The sequence below is a fragment of the Alternaria novae-zelandiae genome (genome assembly GCF_023758075.1).
Source record: "Alternaria novae-zelandiae strain BMP 2774 chromosome Unknown scaffold_3, whole genome shotgun sequence".
Taxonomy (NCBI): Eukaryota; Fungi; Ascomycota; class Dothideomycetes; order Pleosporales; family Pleosporaceae; genus Alternaria; species Alternaria novae-zelandiae.
The window spans coordinates 911833-931338 of NW_026056963.1; the positions used below are offsets into that span (position 1 = coordinate 911833).

The following is a 19506-nucleotide window of genomic DNA, read 5'->3' on the forward strand; positions in this document are numbered from 1 at the left end:
AAAGTGGAACAAATCGAGCGAAAATCGAGCGAAGGTTAGAAAGCCGAAGAAAGGTAAGATGCTCAATAGGATTACAAGAATTCGTATCCGTTCCTTCGCCCTAAAAGGCGGGTTTGCCTGCGCCTCCCAGTCGTATCTTCCCACACCGCCGCACCACCCCGTTAACGCCAAAGCATCGCTAAGCGCCAGAAGAAGAGGGGAAGAAGAAGATGTGAAGGGAGTTACCGAGGCGAGGAACGAATTGGATGGCGTCGCGACCTGACTCAAAGAAGATCGAGTGGAAGTCGAAGAGGTGAAGGTCGAAGTAAAAGGGTGGTTTCAGTGACCAGAGTCGCTCACGCGTCTCCTCCGCCCTCGACTACCGCCTTCAGGTCGCTGAGCAAGAACATCACGAAGTTGCGGATCGTCTTTATCTTTATCAGTGTGGTGTACGCGTACATGTCTACAAAATTTGTTAGCTCTGCACTGCTCAGAATTTCCACCGTGAGTGCGTACCTCTGCAGGTTATCCGGTCTTGGATACTTGTGTTCGCGATCCGGACAAAACGGGCATACGTAGCCAGGCGACTGATGCACAAGCCCGTGCCGTATCATCTCGTTCTTTCGTTTGAAGCCTTTGCCACCCTCGCCTCGAGGGCAATCTTTGACAGGGCAGTAGTGCGGGCGATTTGAGGAATGAACGTTGGTGTGTGAACTGAAGAGGTCAGCATGTCCGACCCTACGATACTGGGGATACTCAAGTCTGGACTCACTTAAGAAGGTACTGCGTCTGGAAAGGAAGAGCGGTGCAGCCTGGATAATCGCACTTGAAGGATCCAACGATATGCTGAGTCACATTTTGCTGTAGACCAGAGCCAAGTGGAGGTGGCAGGACCCTCGACGCAAGCGCGCCATCTAGACTCATATGTCGAGGTCTTTGCTCAATAGGCGTTTGCTGTGTACCAGGGCTGATACCCTCTGAGCTCTGGTAGCTGTCGCTCGTCGATGCAGAGTGCAATGTCGCTGTGTAAGGACTGTTGTCTGACGCGGCGTGCGAAGGTCTCCGAGCATCCGTGCCGAATGCGCCTCCTCCTGAGGTGCGGAGGAACAGATCGACACGATGTGGTAAATCGTGGGCACTCATTGGCGATGACGCACTTAGCGAAGGGAACGGCGTGGCTGGAGAATGAGAACTCATGGACAGTTGGCGAACCATGGATGTTGGTGACGCTCCTACTGAGGAGACCGATTGTCGATGGGGGAAGCTGATACTGTTTGCTCTCGTTGCTTCGTGGTCATTTGTTGCTGATCTCGCGATATCATCGATGTGACGGAACGAAGGTAGCTGCTGGCTAGGCGAAGTAGCTGCTCCATCACGCGCAGGAGATGGGGCTTGTAACGCAGGCAGAGTGTCTGCTGGAAGTCCTCCTCTTTGCGGAATTGTTAGACCGAGAGATGGTGCTGGATCATTGCCTTGGGGATGGCCATTGGGCAAGCCTCGAGGTGGCTGGCTTGGTGGGTACAACGATGCGTTCGACAAGGCGGACGATATAGACAGTGTTCGATCGATCCCATTTGAACTGGGATGCACGCCGTTTGGTGCTACATGAACTGCTGATGCTTGAGATGTGCGCCTATCTGCTGCAAATCCGAAAGGCCTAGTAGTTTCGTCTTCGATCACCGAGTCTCTGTGGGTAGCTGTCGCTTTTGAATCAGGTGCTGAGCTAAGCACTTCCTGCAGAGTAGGTGCTGAGTTGGCAGGACGAGCATTTGGTGGCACTGGCTGGCCATTGTTGAAGACGGACGGTGCCGTTGCCGTGCCGGGAGACTCGGCATCAGGCATGTCGTCATCCTCAGAGCAGTGCGAATCAGAGTCGGAGTTCAAGGCCTGCTCGCTTGCTTTTTGTGCAATATCTGGCCGGTTTGGGTCCATCTCACGAATGAGCACCCAGTCCCCTTGGGTGGGGCGAGTTCGGGGCTTATGTTTGTTAGGCCTTTTCCGATTTCGAGATTGAGGAGGACTGACACTCTGTCGGTTGGGTAGGTGACGGATGACTGGTGTCACGTGTGGCTGCGGCGTCGGAGATGGTGTTGCCTTTACAACACGAGCTTCCAAGAGTGGTGATTTGGAGAAATGGTCGTCGTCCTGGTAGTATTCCACTGGTTCCACGGATTGGATGGCGTCGAGCACCTGCATCTGGACAGCAGATTCCGCGGTATAGGAAGATGGTTGTTAATTAGGTGGAATGAACTGGCGATTATCCCAACGACCGTTCAGCAAAGGCTCCCAGGGATAGGCCCAGGCGGCGGTGAAGAGAGCGGGTGGCACAGCAAGACCAGTCTTGAATCGCTGTCTGGAGGAGAGTCAGCATGACCATGGGCTGCATTCTTCTCGCAACGATGAAGGCGGAAAGTGCTGGGGCTGCGTGTCTGTGGGATGGAGACAGAAATGAGAAAAGCTGCGGTGCCGTCGGATGCGAGTTGGGCTAGAGGCGCTCGGGTCGAGCGACTGGGGCAGAGCAGGGGTGAGAGGGTGGAAAAGACGGGTTGTTGGTCATCGGGGTGGGAATGCAGCGAGCAGAAGCATGAATCGCGAATTATATGTGGAGATATGATGCAAAGTAGCGACGCCAACGGTGAAGCGGCTCTGCGCGGTGGAAAACATACCCGAGGGTGCCAGTGCGACGGCTCTTTTTCAGCCTCAAGGCGGTGTCGAAGGGGCCTGCCGATCGCAAACATCAACTCGCGCAGGCGCAGATGGGACGGGCGTGCGGTCACGAATAGCATAGAGGTGGGTAGCAGTGGGCGAGCCTCGTCTGCCCTTACAGCATCGAGGAGGAGGATGGACGGCTGGCCTTGGAGGGACTGCGGCGGATGAGGAGGCTGACTTGCGGGGGCTTGTTGGCTGGACGGCCTTGATGCGGACGCTGGAACAGGCGGAAGTCGGGGTGCTAGGTCAGCGTGCGGGAGACAGCACGGGGTGGCAGGAATTGGGCAGCGAAGATGAGGGTTGTGTGTGCAAGTCAATAGATCCAGCCAAAGTCACTGTGCTGCCGTCGCGCCAGTCGCCGTCGCCCTCCCCCAAGCTCCTGCGAGGCGCAGCCCCAGCTTACCTACAGCGCGCGAGGCTCTAATCCAATCCAGTTTTTATGAGGCTCCCACCGAAGTTTGCCATCCCCGCACCGAGGGCCGCTAGCTGCTCTGGGACCCCACAGGCCTCCAGGGCTCCAGAGCTACTCCACGGGGACCGAGCCCAGCCCCGCCTCTTTGCACGCCCAAGAACGAGAAGCCTCCATCGGCCCTATTGCGAACCTGCAGCTGCCCTAACACGAACTCAATAGCCTCCCGACGTCTCTGCTAATTCTTCCGCTGCGTGGCATTTGTCAGTTGGATACTCGCGGCACGACGTGCGTGCGGCGTGGTGCGTTGCCCTGCTGCGGCTTCACCTTCGCTTGCCCGGCCGCACTTGGATGGACCTCGACGCTTAGATTAACTGCCATGGGTAATCCTCCTGTTCTATCGACTACATGTGCATGCGTGGCTAACGACAGCATGCACTGCATCCCTCTTCCCCTCTCCACCCGCTGTCAAATGCCACCGACCGCCTATCGTACAGTCTTATGCTGCATGCGCTCTTGTCTACTACTGTGCCGCTGAGAAATGCTCTAACAGAAATGTGACAGACACGCCCACCCCCACAGTCACTGGCAACTGGCGAGTAAAAACATGCTCCTCGGTAGATCAACGCCCAAAAACAAATCGTGGCTGATAAAGCTGTTGTTGGCGCCAGAAACGGTATCCCACCCATAAATCGTCCAATCCCGTTTTATCCTCGCCCGCAATAACGCACATCGGCTAAGCACGTGCATGCCGCCATCACGCTTCCGGCTTCTTGCCAAATCCAGGGATTCCACTAAACCTGGTGCCAGCGGGGAGCTTGGGTCGACCAAAGTTCTCGTCGAGATCGAGAATCACCTTGAGCGCGTTGCGGCTGCGCAGGTACGGCAGCGGTGCCGTCGCCTCTTCAAGGCCGACGGATGGCTCCAAGCTTGCCGAATCGTGGCTAGAGCCCGGCATCGGGAGAGCTGCGGACATGTCAGTGGCCCATTGGCGCATCACATTGCGGTGCAAGACTTACCTCGCTGTAGAACCTCATAGCCAGCCAGTGTGAAACCGAATTGTGGTGACGAGCGCATGATACGGGCGGGACCACCCTTGAAGAAGGCCTTGAAGCCTTCCTCCTTCCAGATGGTCGACGCTGCGTGGCGCAGGCCAGTGTATGCAACTTCGCCCTTGCGCGCCTCTACTTGTAACCTAGTCTTGATCACGTCGCACGGTGTGGTCAGGTACGCTGCAGGCATACCCGCGATGGCACCAGCGCTCAGCATTTGCAGGACACCGAGCGACTTTTGCGGGCTCTCGCCGAAGACGTCTCTCTTCAGATGGCTGTAGGTGGGGAAGTAGATGGCAGAAAAGGGGACTGTGCAGGCGGTCAGCGATATCCGGAGGGTGTGAGAGAGCAGAACATACCGTCACGCAGGAGACATGCGCTAGCTCCCTTGTAGAGACCGACGAGACCCAAGTTGCGGACGATCCACATGGCAGACCGCCTGGGAACACCCTCGACGTTCTTGGACAGTTCACCCTGAATTTGTAACCGAATCTTGACAATCTCGAGAGGGTTTGTGAAAACCTATAATAGTGTGTTAGTACTTGCTGCCAATAGAGGAAGTGCAAGTAGGTAGTAACTCACAACTTGGCAAGCACCCGCAGTTCCACCCGCCAACATCTCGTGGGGGAACTTGATTTGGCCTGTTGACTTGTCGGTCATCTTGCCACGAACAAGATCGTTGACCGTGAGCTTGATAGCCTTCTCGGGCGCAACACCAACAAGCTGGGGCAGGACTCCAGAGTAGAGACCCTTGAATCCCTCGTTCTTGATGACCTTCTTTGCGCAGTCGAGCGAGTTTTTGTACAGGACGTGCCCGACGCCTGAGCTCCTCTGGTTCTGCATTCTTGTCTTGACCAGATCGATGGGGTAGACCATGAAGGCACCGAACGCACCAGCCAACGAACCGAGGGCGAAGTGGTGGACCGACTCTAGGATGTCGTGCCATAACGATTTTGTGGTCGCAAAGACCTTTTGCCCAGACTCGGAGATACCCTGAGCGGCCAACGATCCTGCCCTGTGCCAGGACGGGTCGAGCACGCGGGCAAAGTCTCGCAGACCAAGTCGTCCAGACGCCTCGTCGAGACCGGCGAAGTGGAAGAGAATGTCTGCCTCCATGGGTGTGTAGAGGTTGAAGCGACTTATCCGGGCGGCCTCGTTGAGGAAATCTGTGCGGGTGATCTTGCCGTCGGAGCTCTTCTGTGTGGCATTGCGGATGATAAGCTCTATCATGTCCATCTGCTGGATGACGTTCTGGAAGGCGCGCACGTTGGCGTAGGAGATCTTGCTGCCAACCGAGATATTGCAGAGGGTGGGCAGGTTCTCGAGGAGGTAGTCGGAAAGCTTGTGGCTCGCAGTCTCGCGTATTATGCGCTGGAAATGCTCCGGCTCGATGAAGCCGTCCTTGTTCTTGTCAAAAAAGGTGAAGCCCTGACGTACCCGCTCGCCCTGCAGCCCTCGCAGCAGCTGGGCGAACTGGGGGTAGGTCATCGTGTGCCTGTGCTTCTTGGAACCAATGTACAGCGAGGCCCAGCCGCCCTCCCAGTCGAAGGGCAGGCTGTCCTCGGTCTTGTGCGCCTTCCATGTCTCGTAGAAGTCATCAAAGTTGATGTAGCCGGTGCGCTGCTTGTCGAAGAAGCGGAAGACGACCTCGTACTCGGCGTCGGGTTTGGCGAGCAGGTTCTGGAAGACGGACCAGTCGTGCATGCTGACCTTGCCCTTCTGGTCGCGGTCGGCGACCTGGAAGAGGATGCCATACTGGAACCGCTTGATCTTGTGCTGGAGGCGGGCACGTCATTAGCTTGCTTGACTCGACACATTGCAGACAGCCCTGCTTACGAAGTCCTCGCCCTCGGGCGCGACAGCTGTGATGAACTGGTCCTGGTCGAGGTAGTAGTCGCCTGACTCGTCCTTCTGGGCGTGCTTCATAAAGGCGGCGCGCGTGAGCTGCGACAGCTGGGGCTCGTCGGTGGTGCCCAGCAGCACCTCGCGTACTTCTTCCGTGACGGTCGCCATAGTGAGAGGATGACAGCAGCCCGGGAAGCAAACGGTGGTTGCAATTGACCGGGTTGGGGCCAGGTGTTAGTAAGGAAGGGTGTAGCGACGCGGATGGGGTGAGTCGGCCTCTACGCCGTCGACGACAGCTCGCGGCTGGCAGCGAGCTCGGAGGTAAGCTAATTTTTAATTGCGAGCCATTGGCGGGGGTCGGAGAAAGCGTGGGGAAGGCACGGCTGCGAACAAACACCCCGAGCGCAGCTACTCACGGTCTAAGGGAATCTTGAGTTTAATGAATTGACTCCTGATTCTGAAAACCTGCTTGCTTCCATTCACCCTGTGGCTTACTCTGCGCAGAGGCTCTTACCGCTGTTTCCGTGTTGTCTGCTTCCCGAGCTCGCCTCATCACTGCAGCCCCTGTCAGATTCTATATAGAGAACCTTGGAACACTCTAGAAATGAGCCTCAGTCGCGTACCGTTGCGCACCGATCCATGAACCGCGCTCCGGGAATAGTTAATCAACGCGGCGCATGGACATCGTCGGAATCGCTGCAGCTGCCGGTCCCCATGAGGCTCTGTGTCGCTGGCTATGGCCCTTTACCCCGGATCGGTGCGCTGTCAAGCTTTAGCGTTACCATCGCCCAGGCACACGCGACCTTAAGACCAGTTCTTATGGTACCTGAAGCACCGGCGCAGGGCGGCTGTCATCTATCTGCAGATCAGGCGCAAGTCTTACCATGGCTATCCAGACGCTTTCTCCTGCTGTGCGACATCGCTTTCGCACCGTCTGCGTGCCTGCCTCCATTCGGCTCTCGGATCACTAGTCTGATGCGCGGACACCCGGGAATCATAGCCCAGAAGAGTCAAAAGATGAGTGAAAGACGACTGCTGTATCGCGCATGTCTTCAGAACAGGTGAGCATGTCGCAGAGATGTTCGAAACCGCCCGAGCCATCGCAGTGGAATTCTCCGCAAAGACAGCTATGCAGCTGCGTCAGCTGTGACGACAGCGCAAGGGCCATTCCACTGACTCCACCTTCCCTCCAAGCTCGCAACCGCAACCAGCAACCACCAGTATATATCGCAATGTCGCTTCTTACCAGCGATTCGATGCCACTGCTCTCTGTATTCTGGACCATGGCTCTGGTAGCGCCTTCCGCCGTGCTCTGGCACGGCCGCTCCCAACACGCTGATTGATCCCACAGCTGCCATCTCAAGACAAGGCCCCGTAGCCATCTCGGAGCACGCGCGGTCTTGATAGCCAACTGCTTCAATGCGTGTCTGAGTTATACAAGCCTATTGGCCGAAAACTCTTGCTGCTTGCGGCCGCTCCAAGGCGGAGACAAGACAGCGGAATCTCTGGGCACGTCTCATGCACTTGGCGGAGCCTCACCATCAGCAAGAACATGGTGGTAACACCGCGCCCCAGTGGCTGAAATTCATATATGTGCGATGCCAGCCGTCGCCAGACACTCGGCGCCCACCTTTCCATATCTTGTCTTCTGGGCAACGCTGGTCACCCCAAGCTCGGCATCAAGCCGACGCCCTGCACTGCCATGTGCTACATGTACTCTGATCATATAAGACTAGCCATGGTCCCAGGAACCAGGGTTCTGTCAAACACAGCTCTGCAACTGCATATTCAAGATGGCGTCTCCAGTCACAGCCAAGTATGATTGGATTCTTGCAATCACTACTATTGCCTTTGTGTTCTCCGCCTTCGGAAACGGCGCCAACGATGTCGCCAACGCGTATGCCACTTCGGTCGCCGCCCGTACCCTGACTATGGTCCAGGTTGGACCTCTTGCTGTGGTCACAGAGTTCATTGGCGCTGTTGCACTTGGAGCACGTGTGACCTCAACCATCAAGAACGGCATTATCTCGATCGACCGCTTCGAGGGCAACCCGGGTGCGCTCATGTTGGCCATGGGATGTGCTGGTGAGTTTCCTGATTCAAGTGAAGAGGCTGAGCTAAAATGCAACAGAGGTTGGTAGTGCTTTCTGGTTGATGCTAGCCACGCATTGGGGAATGCCAGTCTCAACTACGCAGACTGTGGTAGGCGCTCTTATTGGAGTCGGGTTTGCTAGTCAGGCCCCCGTCAAATGGGCGTGGGAGTCTGGCTCGGTGTCACAGGTTGCTGCTTCTTGGGGCATCGCACCTCTGATTGCTGGTGCCTTTTCCGCGATCATCTTCGGCACCGTCAAGTACTCGGTTCTCGAACGCAAAGACCCTTTCAAGCACGCCATGCGCCTCATCCCCTTCTACTTCGCCATGACAGGAGCTATTTTGGCTCTCTTCATTGTCGTTGAAGCGCCTACTGCCCCCTCCCTCGAAGAATTCGGAGCTGGCAAAGCTGCTGGTATCATCTTGGGAGTGTTCTTTGGATGCTTGGCAATCTGCTATATCTTCTTTATCCCGTTCTTCAAGCGCAAGCTCATCATGAAGGACCCCCGCGTCCGGATCTGGCATGTGATTTTGGGCCCTCTACTCCTCAAAGAGAGCACTACTCTATTCTGGCCAGGCAAAGGCAACGAATACGTCACCGATTACTACGAGGATGCCTACGGCGAAGTCCATGCTGGCACCAACGCAAAGCATGCTGTGTCCGGTCCCGCCAGCGATGATGAGATCAAGAAGGTGGATGCTGGATCGCCCTCCGGTTCGACCAAGGACGGTGGCGTCCTTCCCAGCGACCCCGAAAAGACACGCATAGAAGAAAGCACCACTGCACCCACCCGCAAACTGAAGACGCCGGAGCCCTACGAGCGCTGGATTGTTCCTGTCCAGCATCTCTCATGGGTTAACCCTCAGAAGTGGTGGGCATACGCCAAGTTCGGTTTCCTCAGGGGTGTCACCTGCGACGTTATCACACACGACAACGATCTTCTGCGCGCCATCCACTCCAAGGCTATCCGTTACGACGTTCGTGTCGAACATCTGTGGACGTACTGCCAGGTCGTGTCAGCTATGATGATGTCCATCGCTCACGGCTCCAACGATGTAGCCAATGCTGTCGGACCCTGGGCCGCTGTCTATCAAACATACCTTGCCGGAGAGGTGGCTACTCGCTCGCCTACTCCCGTTTGGTTCTTGGTCGTAGCCGGTCTCCTACTTGGTCTTGGTTTCTGGTAAGTAAAGACCTTGTACAAACAACGTGTGAAACATATACTAACAGAATAATAGGTTCTACGGATATCACATCGTTCGTGCCCTTGGTAACAAGATCACTCAGATGTCGCCCACCCGCGGTTTCTCTGTCGAACTCGGCGCTGCTGTTACCGTCTTGCTGGCTTCTCGACTTGGTCTCCCAGTATCGACCACCCAGTGTCTGACTGGTTCAGCGGTTGGTGTGGCTTTGATGAACTACGATCTTGGTGCCGTCAACTGGCGCCAACTCGCTTTCATCTTCATGGGTTGGGTAAGTTGTATCCCCAATGCTTTGGCTCTTCGTCTCTAACAGTCTCAGGTCATGACTCTACCCGCCGCCGGTCTCGTCTCCGGCTTGTTGTGTGTCATGGCACTCAACGCCCCTAGCTTCTAATCGACTCTATGATGGGGTGACTTCTTCTGTTTTGTCTCTTTTGAGAGCACAGTCTTGTATATTAAATTGCAAAGGTGCAGGCGAATTTCCGCCGACGTACAGCATCCGCTAGTTCAATCATTAATTTTTGTTTCTCGGAAGTATGTTCATGTATGCCATGTCACTTGTTCCATCGGGTATTCCAGAGATTCGTGCTGCCTGACTGCCCAAGATGATAGGAAACGCATGACATGCCAACCAGACATCTCTCACCCCCACAACACTCACCCATCCCATCCTCTCTAGACTCAATCACACAAACCCCGGAATCCACCTCCACCTCACCCTCCGCAAATACGCCAAATACTCGCCTCTAACCCCCTCTTCCGTCTTCTCCCCACCAATAGTCCCCTCATACCCCAAAAACTGATCTTCCTCCAACACCGCTCCAATCCTATACAACCACAAAAGCACCAGAACCGCTCCCACCAGCCCCACACTCCTAACCGGCATGGATATCCACGCGCCACTAACATCATGTCCATGCAACAAGTAGTCCGGCAGCCACGCGACCAAAACATACACCACAGCGCCCACCCACCCCAACGCATAAGCCACATACGTCGGATGCCGGATGTAGTTATACGGACCCGTGTCAACGACGTGTTGTGGTGTCACGCGACCGTAGATTACGGCGAATGTACCAGGCCGCGTTGTTAGCGCCATCCATGTGAATAACAGTATGCTGCTGAGGAGGAAGGTGGATGCCATTGTTGTCCCCAAGATTGTTGTGGTAGTTGGAGTAGAGATTGGGGATGTTGCGGCAAAAAGGAGCGGTACTGCTGATAGTGTTCCCGCTACATATGAGACGAGTGTGAGTACGTGGATGGAATACGGATATAGGATTCCAGAGGGCGGAGATTTGAAGTGGAAGGCTAATGCGTAGAACTGGGTGGCCATGAAGACCAGGTAAAGGATTCGCAGCAGGAGTATTTGCATTTTTTGCTGGTTGGTTGAGGTGCGAGATTTGTGGATTTGACGGGAAGTTACGCTGGGGTATTCTGATGGATAGGAACAGATGAGGAGGCCTTGAGTTAGAACTTCATGTTGATGTGGAATTCCCTTTGGAGGTGGGCGGGGTCTTTCTTCCGCGTTGAATTTGGATATGCGGGCTCACGGGATCATTGTCGCACAGCAATCGCTATCTTCAGCGATGTATTGATAGGCTATCTTCAATTCACATGATTGTGGCTGAGAAAACGTGTTTGGTAAACTCGCAGTAGCAAGATATCATTGAAGTATTACTGTACGGTACTTATTACATAAACATTATACAACTTGCGTCGACGCGATAAATCTACTTTTGCTTGTCTTGCAAATCCTCATCTCGAGTGCAACTCGTGAATCAACCCATGCGACTATTACGATGCGCCTCCATTCTCGCTTCTCCCTCCTCTTGCATTTGGTCATTCATACGCGACTCTCTCCTCCTGTTCATCTCATCTTCGATAGCCTGGTTTGGGCCTGGTACCAAGCCCCAAGGTCCTTTGCCGATCTTAGCACCTCTGTACTTGACGGCCAAGCCAACACACACGGGCCCAATGATTGTGTTCAGCAAAATAGCCCATATGGCTGTTATGAAGCCCTCCGCAGATACATACGGCGTGTTGTTGTAGCCGATTTCCACGATTAGTAGACCGATTTCTCCACGGGCGACCATGGCCATGCCCAGCAAAAGCATGGGCGAGACGGCCGACTGTACCGCAGCTTTGCGGGTGGGAGAGTAAGGCGATGAAGTGACCTTCTCGAGGTTATTTCCATTCTCGGCCGCGGATGCTTCGTTTTGTGCTTCTTGTGCTTTCTTGGGATCATGCGTTGCGGCACCCCAGATAGGGATCCAAACTCCAACGAGCGCCTTACCAACCAGCATGAGTAGGGTGTATACGACGCCTTTCCAGATGGCTTCTCCAGTCCAAAGATCCAAAAACGGAATCGCGAATCCTATGCTAGCAAAGAAAAGAGGTCCAAGTACATACTGCTGCGCGTCCAAACAGTATACCTCAAAGGTATGCACAAAGGTCGGAGACTTGTCTTTGGAGCGCTCGCCTTCTTCGCGGCTCATAACCACGAAGGGACCTTCCGGGTGTGTAGAAGGGAGATACGTCAAGAGGGCGCCGGCGAGGAAAGCTCCAAACAGGATAGAGGTCCCTGCGAAGGCTGCGATTGAGATAAAGGCTGATAATACCAGGATCATCAGCATAATGTTTGACAAGTGGTCGAACTTGTGAAAATGCCTCTCAACGTATCTTCGAAACAGAGGCGCAAAGACCCATTTGGTGAGAACTGGGGTAAGAATTGCCATGGCCGCAGATGCGAGAATAGGCCGGCCGATCAGCCATCCCAAGTTGACGTTTCCACCGGACGCGACATCACCCAGGTCGTGGATGACACTTGACATGACAAGACCTGTCACATCGTCAATGACTGCAGCGCTGACAAGCACCGCGCCGACCTTGGTTTGGCTGAGATCGACATCCTTGGAGGCGCTTGAGATAACGGCAAAGGTGGTGCCCAGGCTTGTCGTGCTCAGAGCAGCGCCGATGATGAAGGTCTCGACAGCGCCATAGCCGAACCCAAGATACAGCAACAGGTAGCTGAAACCTATTGGACACAGTACGCCTGTGGCAGCCCCACAGATCGACAGCGTGAAGTTGGCCTTGAGCAGGTCAAGGCGAGTGCTCAAACCGCCCTCGAAGATAATCAAGATCAAGCCAATGTAGCCAAGATATAGAAACGTCTCTAAATACCGGGGCACAGAGTCAGTAAATGTCGCACAGGGGGCCTCTTCTGCAGCAGGGACGCGTACCAGCCCAATCATGTTCGAGGATATTCGCCAACGGCTCGCCATATATGATACCAACCGCAATCGGACCAATGATGCCGGCACGGATAACCTTGGCCGAAACGTACTCCGACAACCATAAGAAGGTGAAGAAAGATACCAGGATAAGAATCTCGACGACTTAAGCTTGCGTTAGTCTAGATCGACGTTTCGGGGTATGCAGGTGCTGAACGATTGTGACAAGGAGCGCTTACTTTCGGGCTCGTGATACTGCAAGAACGGGGCAGCGTCGGGGTTTGAGGACGCCATGCTACACAGACAGGTGTCACAGTGTCCTGGTTAGAGAGGCTGGGGGAGCAGCAAGCAATAGCTAAGCCCGTGAGAAGGCTGGGCTCGAGAACACAAGCGGCAGACCCTCGCGTGCCATGACGACGTCATGTCAGAGCCGCGGCCGTCACGGCGTAGAACTCTTTCGAGCCACAACGCTATCAATCACCTCAACGGCCAAGCCCACGTGCAGGGCCCATGCAGACATCTCGCCCAGTATTTCGCCCAGTTCGCAGTGCATCTACACGCGGCTCCGGCAGGTCGCTCCACACATTTCTTCACCACGAGGTCCGTGCACCGGGGAATCTCCGCTGGATCTCGACTCCGCCAGGCTGCACGATGCTCCGCATACGACCATTCACAGCGCGTCAAGACAAGGCTTAGGCAAGGCTTGAGTCTGCGAAACGCCTATCGTCTGCTCCACCGCGGTGTTGAAACGGAAAGTTCTGCAGGTGACGAGTCGAACAGGCAGGTTCAAGAAGATCCTGATGCCTGCCAAGGCCAAGGCCAAGCCAGGAATGCCGTATACCCGATCTACCCCAGTAACGTGATGAGCACTCAATGGCTGTCTGCACTGCCAAGGGTGGAGAAGTTTTTTGGTCGCTAGCCCGGCATTCGCCTCCAGAATCGCGACATGGTGTACTTGGCGGGACTGGCGAACCCTTGGCATGAGAGAGCCGACTTCCTTCACCGACATCCCCACTACTCAACATATATCTTCACGACGCCTGAGACTTTTCCTTCTCTTCCTCACCACCTGTTGTCGGTACCACCTCGTTCTCGTTTGACGTTTGCTCCAAACTTGCCAGCTCCTTCCCTCGTCATCTTTCAACCTCAACCCCACCCTCACAAACCCCACAAGTCGCCAATCACGGCGTAAATCTGGAGGAGTCTGACCCCCGCCCCCTCCTGAGGTCCTCTATGCATACCAAACTCAACACCCAATCCAACAAATTTGTCCACGTGGCTATAGTCCGCGGGGCCAGAACACGCAGAAGACTAGAGCGCTGATTGCTGTCTTGACTTGCCGATATCCGTATCATATCAACCCAATTTTACAACCCGAACACCGAACACCGAACATCCAACATCCAACTCTTTTGATTCCCTAAACACCCACAATCATGGGGAAGAAAGAAACGACCCTTGAGGGTCACGTCAGTGGACAATGCAACAAGCCAATGTCCGCGCCCGCTCACAGCCTTACGCTGGAGCAAGTCAAGACCGAGCTAAAGACCGATGAATGGCATGGTCTTGATGACTCCGAAGCCAAGCGTCGTGTCGACGACTATGGCGCCAACGAACTTGGAGAAGCTGAGAGCGTCTCCCCAGTCAAGATTCTCATCGCGCAGGTCGCCAACGCTATGACGCTAGTCCTCATCATGGCCATGGCTGTCAGTTTCGGTATCAAGTCCTGGATCGAAGGTGGTGTTGTCGCCTTCGTTATTGGTCTCAACATCGTTGTCGGTTTCTTCCAGGAATGGTCCGCTGAGAAGACCATGGATTCCCTACGCTCTCTCAGTTCGCCTACTGCCCGCCTCATCCGCGGTGGCCAGCAAGTTACCATTCCTTCTGCCGACGTTGTTCCTGGAGATGTTATTGAGGTCAAGGTTGGAGACACCATCCCTGCCGATATGCGTGTCTTTGACGCCGTCAACTTCGAGACAGACGAGGCACTGCTTACCGGAGAGTCTCTGCCTGTTCGTAAGCAAGAGGACGCCACTTTCGAAGAGAAGACTGGTCCCGGAGATCGTCTCAACGTTGCCTACAGCTCTTCCTCGGTCACCAAGGGCCGAGCCAAGGGAATTGTCTTCGCGACCGGTGCCTACACCGAAATTGGTGCCATCGCTGCTCAGCTCCGCGAGACCAAGTCCAAGGTCCGACCTGTCAAGCGAAAGGAGAACGGAAAGGCGAAGCCTCACCGTTACCTCGAGGCTTACACACTCACCACTACCGACGCTATTGGTCGCTTCTTGGGTCTCAACGTCGGAACGCCTCTCCAGAAGAAGCTTTCCAAGCTGGCTGTGTTGCTCTTTTTCATTGCCGTCGTTTGTGCCATCATCGTCCTTGCAGCCAACGAGTTCAGTTCTCGCCAGGAAGTCATCATTTACGCTGTCGCCACCGGCTTGTCCATGATTCCAGCTAGTTTGGTCGTTGTGCTCACAATCACCATGGCAGCTGGTACCAAGTCCATGGTCAAGCGCAATGTCATCGTCCGAAACCTGAAGTCTCTCGAGGCTCTCGGTGGTGTTACCGACATCTGCTCTGACAAGACCGGAACGCTTACGCAGGGTAAAATGATTGCCCGTGGTGCTTGGATCCCAGGTGTTGGAACCTACACCATCGAAGATTCCACCGCTCCTCAGGACCCCACCGCTGGTCACGTGCGTTTCGGCTCCGCTGCTCCTAGCCAGATGGACCTCAAGTCCGGAGGCGAGGCTTGCGGTGAGCGTCTCGGTGTTGAGAAGCTTGAAGGCCACAACATCGAAGGCTTCGGTGAATTCCTCAAGGTCGCGTCTTTGGCCAACTTGGCTGCTGTCAAACAGAACAATGAAGGCGCCTGGGAGGCTCATGGTGATCCCACCGAAATCGCTATTCAGGTTTTCGCCTCCCGGTTCGGCATGAACCGCAGCCATCTCGTAAAGGGCGACTCTGCTACCTGGGAGGATCTCGTTGAGCTTCCATTCGACTCCGACGTCAAGCGCATGTCAGTTATCATGAAGCACGCCTCAGGCAACTACGCTTTCACCAAGGGTGCCGTCGAGCGCGTCATTCAGAGCTGTACCACCTACCTCGCTGACGGCAAGGAGCAATCCCAGCCCATCACCGACGAGTTCCGCGAGGAGATCCTTTCCCACATGCAAGCTCTGGCCAGTCTTGGTCTCCGTGTTTTGGCTTTGGCCAGCAAGAAGTACCCCGGCGAAGTCGAGAAGGGTGCTGAAGTTGCTCGTACCTCTGTCGAATCTGACCTTGTCTTCCGTGGTCTCATCGGTCTTTACGACCCTCCTCGTCCCGAATCTGCTGTTGCTGTCCGCCAATGCCACGAGGCTGGTATTGAGGTCCACATGTTGACTGGTGACCATCCTGAGGTAAGTCTTGACTACAAAAAGCATTTGAAACATATACTGACCCTTTATGCAGACAGCAAAGGCTATTGCCATTGAAGTCCATATCCTGCCATCAGCCGACCGCTACAAGAGGATTTCTGCCGATATCGCCAAGTCGCTGGTTATGACTGCTTCTGAATTCGATGAACTCACTGATGATCAAGTCGATGAGCTCCCTGTCCTTCCGTTGGTCGTAGCCCGTTGTGCGCCTAGCACGAAGGTTCGCATGATCGAAGCTCTTCACCGCCGCGGCCGTTTCTGCGCCATGACTGGTGACGGTGTCAACGATTCTCCCTCGCTGAAGCGTGCCGACGTTGGTATTGCCATGGGTCAAGCCGGTTCCGACGTCGCCAAGGAAGCCTCCGATATCGTCCTCACAGACGACAACTTTGCATCCATTCTCGCTGCCATTGAAGAAGGTCGCCGTATCTTCGACAACATCCAGAAGTTCGTGCTGCACGTCTTGGCTGAGAACGTCGCTCAGGCTGGTACGCTTCTCGTCGGTCTTGCCTTCAAAGACAGGACTGGACTCTCCGTTTTCCCTCTCGCGCCCGTCCAGGTTGTGTGGATCATCATGGCCACATCTGGATTGCCAGACATGGGTCTCGGTTTCGAACGCGCCGTCCCCGATATCCTGAACCGCCCGCCCCAGTCCCTCAAGACGGGTATCTTCACCATGGAGTTCCTCGTCGACATGGTCGTCTATGGTCTCTGGATCACGCTTCTCTGTTTGGCCAGTTTCGTGCTCGTTGTCTTCGGATTCGGAGACGGAGAGCTCGGCCAGGGCTGCAACGAGACCTATTCCGAGCAGTGCGAGTTGGTTTTCCGCGCCCGCGCTTGCACATTCGCCTGTCTGACATGGTTCGCTCTCTTCCTCGCGTGGGAGATGATCGATATGCGTCGTTCTTTCTTCCGCATGCAGCCTGGCAGCAAGCGCTACTTCACCCAGTGGATGCTCGATGTATGGAGGAACCAGTTCCTCTTCTGGGCCATCATGATCGGCTTCGTCCTCCTCTTCCCCCTCATCTACATCCCTGTTCTCAACACGGTTGTGTTCAAGCACGCCCCCATCGACTGGGAGTGGGGTATTGTCTTCGTCGAGACTGGTATCTTCTTTGCCGGTATCGAGCTTTGGAAGTGGTGCAAGCGCGTCTACTTCCGCCGTATGGCTGCTAAGCACGGCAATGGAAAGGTCGACAAGAACATGGACATCGAGGACCGTACCTTTGGTCGCTACTACAGCCGCGACTCTTCTGTCGCTGGTAGCGAGAACATGCAGGAGAAGGCTTAGAGCCTTACCTATGGAGGAACTGTATAAAGTGAGATATTGCAGGGTGAGGAGGCCCTGCTAGGAGTATGCGAGGAGGTTTTCTTGCTCTTCGCGAGCATGATACCTGCCTAGCACAAAAGTTAGTCATATAGAATGCTTAGACATGACCACGACAACGTGCATTACGATCCTTAGATATAATAAGAAAGATTACCACATCATACATTTTGCCTACTGCAATTTGTGAATCACAGTGCGTGACATCCTTCCAAGATTGTTGCCGCTGCGAGCCCAAGCGACACGGAATTCCCTTCTGGCGCTCGGGCATCCATGAGACCCATCGCACTAACCGCTTCGGGCGTGACTGCTAGCATCAGATACACAAGGAACGAATGTGCAAGTACAAAAGATCGAGAATGTATTCAAAGTTGTTTTTATCTGAGCGGTCTTCCTATGTATACAGTCACAGTGAGGCGCAGCCGCCGAAGTAGACTGCGGTATTTTGCATTGGTGCGATGCGGTAGCTTTGCGGCATTTTACTTTACCCCGACACCTTACCTACAAACCCTCCGCACCAGGCCGGAAAAAGATGAGATCGTCATGAACAACATGTGCACAGCGAATCGCGGGATAGAATGGAAACGTGAGGGGGTTGCGTGGGTAGTTTCTCTAGGGGAAGTACCGCGCGTGTGACTTCTCAACTTGGAGCGATAACCTAATGTTGAGGCCGGGACATGCATGCGATGGGAGGAACAAGTATAAAGCATTCGTCTAAAAATTGGTATTCGTCATGAAAGTGTAGTGGGAATGGCTACCAGCCGGTACTTCTACGTCAACCAAGAAAAAAAACTGAACAGGCCCGCAGCCTACATCAACATGAAAGCCTATAAGATAGGTGACTTGGCGTCGATGTAGGCTCTAGACGTATTCAGGTTTTTCTGGGATGAGGTGGGAATGGCTACCTGCCGGTACCTCCACCCTCCAAACAGGTAGGTAGAGATGCAATATGATACAAATCGCGCAACGATCTTCACCTAAACGACCAATCGCCCTGGCTCGGCTTCAAGCACCGTCTTTACGCGCTCGAGGAAAACACGACCGCGCTTCTCGTCGCCCTTGGGCACGCTCACACTGAATACGTTGAGGGGACCCGCGACACCTGCTGCGCCCGAAACAGGCTTAGCGGAAGTCTTCTTGCCGGCTAGCATGTCGAGAATGTCCGACTTTGGTGCTGGGGCGCGCTTGCTGGGGATGGTGGTGGGTGGTAGCGCGGTGACTTCTGGGACGAAGTTGCCCCGCGAGTACTTCGACGATACCTTGTCGAGACCCAGAACAGCGTTGAATAGCTCGTCGGCGGTTGGCTTTGCGACCTTCGAGCGGGGGAGATCCTCGTTGGCGAGCTCGGCAGCGCGCGCGACGAATGTGGATAGAGGAAGGAAGACGCCTATTGAGTCCTTGACGCGCTTCTGGCATTCCATTACTGCGGTGAGGGAGACGGGTAGTGCTACCTCGATAGGAAGGTCTTCGACAACCGCCGGTGCTTTGGCTGCCGGCTTCTTTGATGCTTCCTTCTTGGGCATGGGCCTAATGTTGGAGAGATCGAGGTGCGATAGCTTAGTAAAGCGACTCGCCAGCTCTGAAGGGTAGGAGTTCTCGATTTGTCCAACGTAGGCGAGTACGTCTCCCTTGAGCAGCCTGCCGCCAGGACCAGTCGCGGGGATCTTGTCAGCCTCCTCCTTTGGCAGACCGTTGACTTCGAGCAGGTGTTGTACGGAGGGGTATAGCGGGTAGGTTTGCTTGGAGGCCTTGCCGCTGGAGGCTTTCTTCGAGGCATCGGATTTGGCAGGCGGGGCAGAGGTTCGCTCCTCCTTTGGTACCGGCGCAGGCTCTTTCTTGGACTCCTTGGGCGCTTCGGCCTCTTTCTTGGGCGCGGGGCTCTCTTCTGCGGGTATCTCGAGGGTGGAGAGGTCGTCGCCGGGCTCTGCTGTAACGGCTATCCGTGTGCCGACTTGGACTGCTTTGGAACCGTCCTGGACCTGGAGTTCGTGTTAGCCATGGACTGAAGCCAATATATCTTCCCACGTACAGTGATCTTGGCCAGGATACCGTCATCCTGCGCTTCGACGTCCATCTGCGCCTTGTCCGTCTCGATCTCGAGCAGCACGTCGCCGGCGGAGAAAGAATCTCCCTCCTTGATCTTCCAGCTCGCAATGTTGCCCTCGGTCATGGTCGGTGAAAGCGCAGGCATGTTGAAGCTTTGCGCAGCGAGCGAAGCCTGACTTGAGTGCAGTCCTCTCCG

General features: G+C 55.0%; 6 protein-coding genes across 6 annotated transcripts; 2 read left to right on the plus strand and 4 right to left on the minus strand.

Moving 5' to 3' along the window:
- Positions 1–747: 747 nt before the first annotated feature.
- J4E88_002280 (uncharacterized protein) lies at positions 748–1911 on the minus strand (the record flags this gene model as incomplete). The annotated part of the gene is made up of 1 exon (XM_049395945.1): positions 748–1911. One exon carries the CDS (start codon positions 1909–1911, stop codon positions 748–750), a length of 1164 nt encoding a protein of 387 aa, XP_049258349.1.
- Positions 1912–3854: 1943 nt separating this feature from the next.
- Positions 3855–6162, minus strand: J4E88_002281 (uncharacterized protein; the record flags this gene model as incomplete). Its single annotated transcript, XM_049395946.1, has 5 exons — positions 3855–4063; positions 4117–4458; positions 4509–4671; positions 4732–5925; positions 5986–6162. The coding sequence occupies 5 exons, from the start codon at positions 6160–6162 to the stop codon at positions 3855–3857; spliced, it is 2085 nt and encodes a 694-aa protein (XP_049258350.1).
- A 1625-nt stretch (positions 6163–7787) lies between these two features.
- J4E88_002282 (uncharacterized protein) lies at positions 7788–9682 on the plus strand (the record flags this gene model as incomplete). Its single annotated transcript, XM_049395947.1, has 4 exons — positions 7788–8079; positions 8126–9269; positions 9325–9559; positions 9608–9682. 4 exons carry the CDS (start codon positions 7788–7790, stop codon positions 9680–9682), a joined length of 1746 nt encoding a protein of 581 aa, XP_049258351.1.
- A 1384-nt stretch (positions 9683–11066) lies between these two features.
- J4E88_002283 (uncharacterized protein) lies at positions 11067–12812 on the minus strand (the record flags this gene model as incomplete). The annotated part of the gene is made up of 3 exons (XM_049395948.1): positions 11067–12460; positions 12528–12683; positions 12758–12812. The coding sequence occupies 3 exons, from the start codon at positions 12810–12812 to the stop codon at positions 11067–11069; spliced, it is 1605 nt and encodes a 534-aa protein (XP_049258352.1).
- A 1142-nt stretch (positions 12813–13954) lies between these two features.
- Positions 13955–17228, plus strand: J4E88_002284 (uncharacterized protein; the record flags this gene model as incomplete). The annotated part of the gene is made up of 2 exons (XM_049395949.1): positions 13955–15919; positions 15972–17228. The coding sequence occupies 2 exons, from the start codon at positions 13955–13957 to the stop codon at positions 17226–17228; spliced, it is 3222 nt and encodes a 1073-aa protein (XP_049258353.1).
- Positions 17229–18241: 1013 nt separating this feature from the next.
- J4E88_002285 (uncharacterized protein) lies at positions 18242–19455 on the minus strand (the record flags this gene model as incomplete). The annotated part of the gene is made up of 2 exons (XM_049395950.1): positions 18242–19243; positions 19294–19455. 2 exons carry the CDS (start codon positions 19453–19455, stop codon positions 18242–18244), a joined length of 1164 nt encoding a protein of 387 aa, XP_049258354.1.
- Positions 19456–19506: the final 51 nt, after the last annotated feature.